The sequence below is a fragment of the Lissotriton helveticus genome, chromosome 3_2, assembly GCF_964261635.1.
Source record: "Lissotriton helveticus chromosome 3_2, aLisHel1.1, whole genome shotgun sequence".
In the NCBI taxonomy this organism is placed as follows: domain Eukaryota; kingdom Metazoa; phylum Chordata; class Amphibia; order Caudata; family Salamandridae; genus Lissotriton; species Lissotriton helveticus.
In genome coordinates, this window is record NC_136062.1 from 245,917,157 (window position 1) to 245,927,836 (window position 10,680).

The 10,680-nt window shown below is 46.1% G+C and overlaps 1 protein-coding gene across 1 annotated transcript; it reads right to left on the reverse strand.

Annotated features, from left to right (window-relative positions):
* Positions 1-2,968: 2,968 nt before the first annotated feature.
* On the reverse strand, positions 2,969-6,064 carry CSGALNACT1 (chondroitin sulfate N-acetylgalactosaminyltransferase 1). The gene has a single exon (XM_078684631.1). The coding sequence runs from the start codon at positions 5,294-5,296 to the stop codon at positions 3,701-3,703; it is 1,596 nt and encodes a 531-aa protein (XP_078540757.1). The 5' UTR covers positions 5,297-6,064; the 3' UTR covers positions 2,969-3,700.
* Positions 6,065-10,680: the final 4,616 nt, after the last annotated feature.

The following is a 10,680-nucleotide window of genomic DNA, read 5'->3' on the forward strand; positions in this document are numbered from 1 at the left end:
TTGTGTCACACATAATGTATTGAAATTTCACACATAAGCATGCTGAAAGCAGAGAAATGTCACACATAAGCACACTGAAAACTTGGCAGCTATTTGGCACTGCCAGATTGTTATATAGGCCAGTCTGACCCAAGGTGACCCACATGACCTGGTACCGATCAGCACTATTCTGCCTCCACCAACGGGTTGATGATTAAAAAGCGTTCTCCAATTTAGCGGCAAGATATCTGAAAATAGAAACCCACTGCAACACGACATAAAGAATGTCTGTACCGACAAGAAAATAACTTAACATTGTTCAAGCACAAGCAATGCAAGTTGAAAACACCAAGCTGCAAAGTCTGACCACAACTATCCCCAAACTTTGGTAAATACTGGGGCCTCATTTATAATTTTTGATACACTGCAGCGTAGCAAGCCTTCCTGCTGCGCTGACATGCGTCAAAAGAAAAGGGCAAGAATGCACCATATCTACAAGATATGGCACATTGCTGTTCTTCTCCCTTGCGCCGGCGCCCAAACAGCTGCTGTGCGCCAATACAGACACCCTTGCAGGGGTTCCTGCCTTGGGGGAATGATTGTTTTTGTGCAGGAATGATTTCCTGCACAAAAACAATCATTGATGGCATTTTCCTCTTTCCATGCATGCTGCAGAATGCAGCACGCTTAGAAAGAGGAAAAAAATGGAAAAAAGTATTTCTCCTTGTTGCGCCACTCCAACGCCTCCCATGGGGAGACACAGGATTCTGATGCATTCTCAGGTTTACAAAACGTTATAAATCACGTGCCACGTTATAAATGTGTCAGGTCCCATGGATGTTGCGTGGGAACATCCACAGTCACACCCATGGAACGCCCCTTTCATGCAGAGTAATGCATGAAAGGGGCCCATATTTACAAGACCATGAAAAGTCACGCAGGGTGACTTTAGGTGGCCTTGTAATATGGGCAGGCTTACTGCGTGCTGGTGCGTCTAAAAAAGTGACGCACAGGCGGTGGATTGGGTTTGTAAATGCGGCCCTTGGTGTTTACTAAAAATGTGAACGCGTAGCTTAAAATTCATTAGCCAACAACATATGTGGCTTTTTTTTTTCTCTAAACGTTGCATTAGAAATGTAAAAACTATTAATCAACAACCAAGCAGCCGGTCAAGGTTTCTCATTAAAGGTATGGACGTGAAACAAGCCCTCGACTGTACTCCTTGACTTTTTCAGGGAATGGTTCGAGAGGGAGAAGGTGTGTTACCAGCTGGCAGATGAGAAGAAAGTTTGTGAAGTGCTGTAAAGCTGAGCCTGTTGAGAATAGAGCCTGTTTCTATCTAGCCCCCTTTCCCCCCACCTCCACTTGATTCCAGGAACACGAAAAACACTTCTGATGGATCATGGAACTAACTAATCACATTTGAGCACTGTAGCGTTTCCAAACACCCTGGCACTCGAAATCAGCCCCCTCTGCCCCCGCCACCACCCAATCTGCTTGAACTATATGTGGATGCATATTCTAAGAATTGTGCGGAATGGTTATATGGGGATAAAGTTATAAACGAGCCGCTAACGCTTTTCACACAGACTAACCAATGTATCTATAATTACAGCAGAATCGATTCTGGAATACATATGCGTGGGGCATGGGCGACCAACGCAGGTCGAGGAGGGTTGAATCCATGGAAGCCACAATAGATGTATTTACTTTAGGTGATTCTAAATGGAACTTTTTGACACAGTGCCTATCCTGATAATCTAGAATGGATGCAGCCCTCTGGAACCTACGCTGGACACCTCTCCCCCTGTCACTGACATTATTTGCCTCTGGATCTTCTCTCAAAGGGAAATGGGCATAGGTGGGCCAGGTTTTTTACTATAGGAATGAGGTCACCTTAGATACATAGCTGCCGGGAGTCCCCATAGTAAGACATTCCCCTTCTGTCAGCCATCACTGTATAGTTAATGATTATGGGACTTGTTCGGCCGCATAAATAGGAAAAATAAAACTAACAGTCCCACAATGCAAAGGTGCACTAGTTTAGAACAAAGAGACAATTGACAGGGTTGCAAAATAGCCTTGAAAAATGTGTTTTTGATACCCTAGGACTTGCTGCTGGGCAGTCAAGTGGCCCATTATCACACCCAATATCTACAGCTAGTCAAGTGTTTTTAGTCACCAACATCAATACTTTGCATTCCAGAAGCTAAGTTTCTTGTTCCACATTAAATGCACAGTCCTAAACGTCCTGCACACAGAGTTCATTAAAACATGCCCTAACTTAAGAGCTCATACATATCATGGTGCTGTTTCACAGCTCTCAAGTTTCCCTGTTCCACGTATGAATGGGTCAGCAAGTCCAGGTACTTTCCATTGCATTCTGGGATAGGTAGTTCGGTTGACCTAATTATAAAACGAACACTACGAATCCCGGAATGTAACGAAAATACACGGAGTGGTTGAGCAACTCACAGAAAAAGAACAGGGAAAGTTGTTAGCCCTGCTGCTTTTCCGCTACACTAACCGCCTGAAAGGCCTACGCTTCATCTATTTACACACAACCTTTCATTTTTTTTGTTCCTGACTCTTATGGTTTCTTCGTGGCTCTGCAAACACATGGAGACGCCCCTACCCAGGATTCTCATGTCTGTATCATCTAATATCAGGCTGCATGCTTGGCCTTGCAGACCAATCCGTATAATGGGAAAAGTGGAACTACAAGTGGCATAAATAAAGGGCTTTTGGCTGTAATGTTAGGAGTAGCTGAAGGTGTCACGTGATGGGAAGGACCTGGCAACTATGAATCAACAACCAAGCCCCCTGCTATTGAACAGACAAGATTTTACCTGAGCATTTCTAATTTTCTTCTCTTGTGTTTTTCTTTTCCTTGAGAGTTAACCCCTCAGTGACATTTTACGTTTCAGAATTTTTTTTAAACTCACAAAAAAGTGCACTTAATAATTCACAATGACGACAGTGGCCGTTTTTACGTAGTAAATGATGTTATTTCTGAGCTGCTTTCACTTTTCATTTGTCATCAATGTTTAAAGTTATTTTTTACATTGATAGCTCGGTTTTACAAATGGTATTTATTTTTGCCTTTTCTTTGCCTTCTTGTAGTTCTTGGTTTCGGTTTGCTGTCTATGGAGTGCAATAGGTTCTGCTCTTTGGCAAGAGGCAACGTCTAATTCAAATAAAGCTGTCAGTTTAAACATTTTTTTACGTTCCACTTAATTCTTTCTTTGGTTTGTTTTCCACTTCACTATTGATTGTGTTAATTTTCTAGCTTCTACTAATATCCGAATGGCAAATGATTTGAGAGTCTGAGGCCAAAAGTTAAGGTTTTAAGGGAGTACTTAAAAGTCCCATGTGGGGGACAACTTCAGGAAAGTAAATAGTGCACTTGATGCTGGTTAAAAGTTAGGCTGTGCTCACACTTGAGACTCATACAACACCGAAGACCACTGTAGAAAGTGCAAGAGCCTGGCAAATCATGACACTACCTTTCGAGTAGTAAGAAACCATTAAAGCTAATTGGGTCACCGATGGTGGCCAAGAACGACGCTGTCTTTCAAGTAGTAAGTTTCATTATAGTCAAAGGGCATTGAGGAGGTCCACAAAGACAGCAGCGCTCCAAGACATTGAGCTCACACTCAGCAGGTGAAGCTTGAGACCTTTACACCAAATGCCACCATTTTGAGAAACAGTCCATTGGCCTTCATGGCTTTTTAGCTCCTGCTTTGTGTTTGAGTTTGTGCAGGTGCGCCTCGATCTGGCGCCTGAAGACCAGCATCCCGAGCTGGCCGTGGGAAGCCTCATTCACAGCTCTGGACTGCACGCACATCTTGTACTGGTCCGGAGCCAGCTCGTCCGGACACCGCTTCTCATGCCAAAGGTGGAAGAGCCCCCGCACTGGTGTTCGGATCACCATCAGGCTACTATGCAGGTACTTGCGGTAGAGCTGCACATCTTCTCCACCCCAGCCTTTGATGTGCAGGTCAAACCCACCTATGTTAATGAAATCTGAACGGTACTGACAGGTCATACCGAACCCAAAGTCTCTCCAAAACCCAGTGTCCTTCCTTATAACCACCTGTTGCTCAACTGAGGGAATAGCATCCCGGCGTCCATAGACGATGGAAGGATTGTACTGACTGAAGAGTACTGGATAAAACACACGCTTCCCTGGCTGTGCGTTCAACCTGCAGGTGTTGAGGAACTCTGCTGTAAAGTATATGTCAACATCACAGAAAAAAAGCAGCACATTAGGGCCTTTCCAAGCTCGCGCTCCGACATCTAACCCTTTACCCCTGGAGAACTCTTCGTTCAACTGGATAAAAGTGAAGTTCTTAAAATTAGCAGATTTGGCCTTGTTTTCGAGTATAGTCTTTACTTCCTGTGCCTGGTCCTTTCCAAAGTAGACTACGGTGAGGTGGACTCGGCCATCTTGCTGGATGCACACTCGATGGAAATTGTGCATGAATTGTTGGAACTTGTCTGCCCTTTTGGCCAATGGGACGATGATATTGATGAGAACGTTCACAGCATTGATTTCTTCATGCTTCACCGTTATGATGGGGCCAAAGGGTCTGAATAGGGCGAGGCGCTTAAATTCATGTTTCTGTTTTCCTTTGAAGGTCAGTTCATACAGAGTACCTTTGTCCCTTTCTGTCCGGTAAATGCCTTCGATGAAATCGGAGTTGGAATATTTATGGTGGCTGACATTGCTTTCATCATCTGGACTATTGAGAGTCTCCACGGCTGTCCGGATAACTTCAGCCAGCTCATCCTTCTTATCTTGCCTTATAAGTTTTTCCTCCGGATGACGAGTCAGTCCCATTTCCAACTGATAGACTCGCTCAAGGGTAAAGCTTTCGAAAGGCACAGCAGCATATTCACTTGGCAACTTCATACCAGAGCGGACTTCAGCCTTCTCAACTTGGGAGCGTAAGAACTCAAGAAGGCCTGTTTGGGTTTCCTCAGGGCTGCCTTTTTCAAAACCCACAGCCAGCGAGTCACTTTGGGGCCCATGCATGTTCTTCAGGCGTTGGTCATGTGCCTGAAGCTCGTCCTTCAAGTGCGCAATCTGCCTCTTGAGGCTGGTGACGTAGTTATGATGCTGCTCGTCACGGTCCTCCTGCATTGACCGATGTCCTTCCTTCCCTGTTGGTCTGTTGACTCTCGCTAATGTCAGACTCTCGTTTGGAAAGTGTAGAGTGCAGGTCAACATGGACAAGACTGACATGGCAAGACGAAGCACCACAAGCAAGATTGCCAAGCGCAAAACCCACGCCAGCAGCCCTCGTCGGCCCATCCTCGGTGAGATGTCTTCAACGGGCTCGCAATCATCGAAATCACCTTGAAGTGCCAGTCATTTGGACCACCAAACCCTTTCGTATATCTTGCAGACATACATATGTTGAAATGTAAACGCAGAATGTCTGCAAAAGTCCAGTTTCTCATATAAATATTCTAAGTGGACCAACCGAGGTCTGAAGTTCCAGGAAGAAGGTCGTTTATATTCACGAGATCGTACAATAGAGGCAACTAGGAATCCGGGTCGGAGTCAACAAGCCATAACTCTTCTGCTTGAGTGGTTATAGTCACTTCGAAACAGTTGCAAGAGTCACCTGCCTTCCGGTCCGGCAATTCATGGGACCGAATTAAGTCTACAGACATCATACCCTATTGGCTCTTGATTAATATTCTTTCTGGAGTCTCACGGACGCGCCCATTGGCAGTTCCATTCACACGACTGTACCTCAAGGCGCGCTGCTCCTATTGCACCGGAGAAGCTTCTGGAAGGCTCAACGGTCCACTCCTGCGTCACACCGATTCCACGTCACGCTGCTTGTTTTTTCGTCACGGGAACATGCAACTCTGTCGGCCGTTTAATCAGTTTCCATCCGACCTCCGCACACGGCTCGGGCCGCGCTCCTCGGCTGTCCCTCGCCCTGCAACAACTTCGGACGTTTGAGGAGCGGCCGTTTACTATTTCAGGGTTTAAGAGTTATTTTTTCTGCCTCAAAATGGTTCCATTCTACCATTTTTTTTTTACTTTTCATAAAAAAGGTCTTTGCAAATTATCATTCCCTAAAGGGAACACGGAATCCGCAAGTTCCCAATTTGGCAGGCGGGCTGCAGGGCGGCAGGAGAGCTGCTCTCGAGTCATCAAAGAGGCCAGTGTGTGGCGGGAACAGAGGCAGGGCTGTTCCGCAGGGGGGCCCGAGCCTCGGCCTCGCTCAGATAGGTGGGTTGAGCGCCTGCTGCAGTGACATGGATGTACTCTGCAGGTCTCAGGTTTGAATATCAGCTGCCCAGATCACTTCCTTTCACCTATGCCACTATGTATGTAGCCAAGCAGGTTTTTCAGGGAGCGCAAGTTTCCCAGGCCAATGCATGTGCGGCTCGTCCTGGCCAGTTTTTTTTCTCGGCTATCTGCCATTTGTAGTCCTGTTGATCACATTATGAAATAAGGGCTACCAATCATAGAATGCCATGCCAAAACCTGCACTCGATAACCTACGTAAGCATGAACGTGGGCCACTTGAGACTCGTGGGCTGTCCTTTTATTTATCTTGTAATCTGGTGTGCTAGCCCCATTAGCTCAGTACCAGTGCACCAAGACTACAACTCCCAGCATGAACGAAATACTTCTTGGAAGCCCATGGATGCAAACTTATGGTCCTCAATAGCCTAGCGTTATCAAGTATCAAATATCTTCTCTCTTCATCCTTCCGAGGTGGCTAACTGAAGAACCAGTGAGTTGTGTTTTAATACTACCTGATCCATATCCCCAAGAGACAGTTCAAAATTTGCGAACATACGTGACAAGAATTTTCAATTCTGTTAAGGACAAGGAGGCGAGGATTATGCTTTCTCATTTCTTTATTAGAAATGCTCAGCAGCCAATAGAAAAACAGTATATAAAAATAAAACTACAATACCCATGAACATCTGGGTATCACATGACATATCATAGAGTCACTGGTATAAAAGGTCCCATAGAGAATACAAAATCTTCTTTCTTTGGCGACTAAAAGAGGTCAAAAATTAAAACCAAACGGCAATCCAATATGCAGATCCAGAAGGAAGGAACCAGACAACAGAATCCATGAAGAGAAGGAAAAACAGGATGCCTGATGACATAGACAACTTGGAAGCGAAGATAACCGTCAGACAGGACAAATCGTGTCGGACAGCAACCTCTATTTCGGATCAGATCCTGAAAAGAGATATAGAGCCATAATATAAACATCAAATGCTCAGAATCTCAATAGAATAGGGGGGTAAAAACAAGGAACAATAAAACAAAATACAGTAAAGTAATTAGCAATGATCAATAACAATATAATATGCAAATGCAGAATATGGGTGGGATAATCCTCTCCTCCTTGTCATTAATAGAATTGAAAATTCTTGTCACGTATGTTCGCAAATTTTGAATTCTATGGCAGGACAGGAGGCTCCGATTATGCTTGTTCAAAGCTGATCCACCACAACAGAAGCAATATGATCAATTGATTTGTAATAAAAGGTTTTAAACACAGAGTCAGAAGACCAATCAGCTGCCTTCATAATGTCAAACAAAGTCACTTCCAATGAGAATGCTTTAGAAGCCATAGCCCCATGTGCAGAATGTGCACCAAAAATAGGGACATCAATGCCAGCCTCTGACATGAGCCATCTGACCCAGCGGGCCAATGTAGCTGGGGCGACAGGGCGAAAAGGCTTCTGTAAAGCAATTAACAATTGACCATGCATATCGGGACGAAAAGAGGCAGTACTCACCTCATAATCTTTTACACATTGAACTATGCAAAGTTTGGGATTATTGGGAAAAGAAGCATAGGTAACCGAAGAGGTATTATTTTTTGTGCGTCTGGAAATAACAAAAGTAACACCGTCAGGCGTAAAACTGCAACCCGCTAGGTCCAGACCTCGAACATCAGACACGCGTTTGCAGGACACAAGGCATAATAACATAGTCAGTTTTGCTGACAGTTGTTTGCGAGATAACAAGGAACTGGAAGGCCAGTCCTCCAAAAATCGCAAAACAATGGAAACATCCCACAAGGTCACGTACTTGGGACAAGGAGGCTTCACTAGGCGAATGCCCTTAAGCAATTTGGAAATCAACGGATGCTCACCAGCAGGTTTACCATCAATATGGATGTGGCCTGCCGAAATGGCGGAACTGAAATTATTAACTATTCGGTAAGCCAAACCGGATGAGGCAATGGAAGCTAGAAAATTAATGATCAGAGCGACATCTGCTGAAGCGGGATCAACCTCCCGTTGAACACACCAATCACACCATTGTTTCCAATCCCCTGTGTAGCGTTTATGAGTGTTGGGTGACCAAGCCTCGCTGATAATCTGGAAGCGTCTCGCGAAAGGCCTGGGATTTTCCAGTGATCCCCGAAATTCGCCATGCCAGTAGAAGAAGATTGCCTGACTGGATCAGGAGATGCGGATTGCCGAGAGGATCCAGCAAGAGATTCCACTTCTGGGGAAGAAGGAGCGGCACTGCACAACACATTTTCCAGGAGAACTGGGAGCCAAGCTTGAGCCCTCCACAGAGGAGTGATCAGAATCAGCTCTGACTGATAACGCTTTGTGCAAGCTAGGACTCTGGGAATCATCATAAACGGGGGAAAGGCGTAACACAGGAGCGATGGGCAGGTCTGCAGAAATGCATCTGTGGCCAGGGCTTCCGGGTCCGGTCTCCAGCTGAAAAACAGGGGAAGCTGAGCGTTGAGACAAGAGGCAAACAGGTCGATCTGACACTGGCCCCAAACTTGGAGGAGAGAACGGAATATGCCAGGATGAAGTCTCCAATTGCTGAAGTCCCGAAGGTGACGCAAATTCCAGTCCGTAATCAGATTGGTGCGACCGGGAAGGTATTCAGCAATAACAGTGACCTTCTTCTGAAGACAAAAATGCCAGAAATCTTTGACGATCTCCGCCAATATCCTGGACTTCGTGCCGCCCAACTTGTTGACATAGCGAACCGCCGAAACATTGTCCATGCGGAGAAGAATGCAACAATTGGACTGGTGAGGAGTGAAACAACGGATCGCAAAGGACCCCACTTGGAGTTCCAGGCAATTTATATGGAGAGACAACTCCTGTTGACACCACCAACCCCCCCGTCGACAATGGACCGCACCGGGCTCCCCAACCCCTCAGGCTGGCATCGGACTCTATCACCACTTCCGGAGACGGTCCGAACAGGGCTCGCCCATTCCAGGCATCCATGTGATCTAACCACCAGTGCATCTCCCACCTTGCTTCCTCTGAAAGAGGGACCAGATCTGAATAGTGAAGGCCTTTCTGGAGATGACGGATCTTCAAACGTTGAAGTGCCCGGTAATGTAGAGGGCCCGGGAAAATTGCCTGAGTCGAGGATGCCAACAGACTGACAACTCGTGCTATAGATCTCAACGATACAGTCTGTCTAGATATAACTGAAGTCAACTCCCTCTTGATGTAGCAAATCTTTTGATTGGGCAAGAGAAGTTGACAGGAGAGGGAATTGACCTGGAAACCCAGAAATTCTATCACTTCAGAAGGAAGGAAGACAGATTTCTGAGGACTCACCAGAAATCCCAGAGACTGTAAGAGGTCGATAGACCACTCCAGATGCGTCATGAGTTTGAGGGGACAATCTGCCATGATCAGAATGTCGTCCAGATATATAATCAAACGAACTCCCAGAGCACACAAGGATTCTACGACGGGCCTCAGAAGTTTCGCGAAGCACCAAGGTGCTGACGAGAGGCCGAACGGGAGAACTTTGTACTCAAACCAACTCCCCTGTCACTGGAACTGCAGGAACCGACGGTGTGGGCCGTAAATTGGAATCGACAAATACGCCTCTTTTAGGTTGAGGCGGACCATCCAATCTCCTTCCTGAAGCAGATCTCGCAACAGATGGATGCCTTCCATCTTGAAATGACGATAAACCACCCCTCCGTTGAAATCCTTCAGATTTGGAACCAAGTGGGATCTGACCCCTTTTTTCGGAACCAGAAAAACTGTGCTCACAAACCCCTTGGGATGGCGGGAAGTCTGAAGAATCGCCCCTTTTTGCAGAAGGGAGTCTATCTCTGCTGAAATTAACTTTTGATCTTGAAGGGAGAATACCAATGGGGTTGGAGGGTGGGATTGATGCTGGGGCTGGTAAAATTCTATCTTGTAACCTTGAACAGTTTCCAGCACCCATGCATCGTTGGAGATCAGATGCCAATTGTGCAGAAAAATTGGACCCTGCCCCCCAATACAACCTCCAAAGCTGGAACCAACCTCACCTGAAGTGTTGGAATCATTGTGACCTCCTTGATTCCCGCTGAATAGTCCTTTCTTGTACTGTCCTCTCCCTTTGCGAGAGGGGTAGAAGTTGGAACGGTTGTTGTACCCAGCATCTTGTCCTCCTCCTCTTTGGGACTGGAATCCCCGCTGGGAATTCTGCTGAGATCCTCAGCTGAACGAGCGTCCCCTGTGTCGTCCGGCCCTGGCAAAAACCGGTCGAAAGGCTCTTCTCAGAGATGCTTGAGCCTTATCGAGCCCACTAAAAGTAGCCACAAACTTGGTCAATTCTTTCGGGAAAGTTTGACCAAAAAGCAGACCCTGAGCCAACGGACCCGACTCAGAAGATGACAGTTCTGCTAATTTAGGGTCTAATTTCAGAAGGAT

Excerpts from the sequence above, each read along its gene's own strand:
- CSGALNACT1 (XM_078684631.1), bottom strand. The coding sequence starts at position 5,296 with ATGGGCCGACGAGGGCTGCTGGCGTGGGTTTTGCGCTTGGCAATCTTG.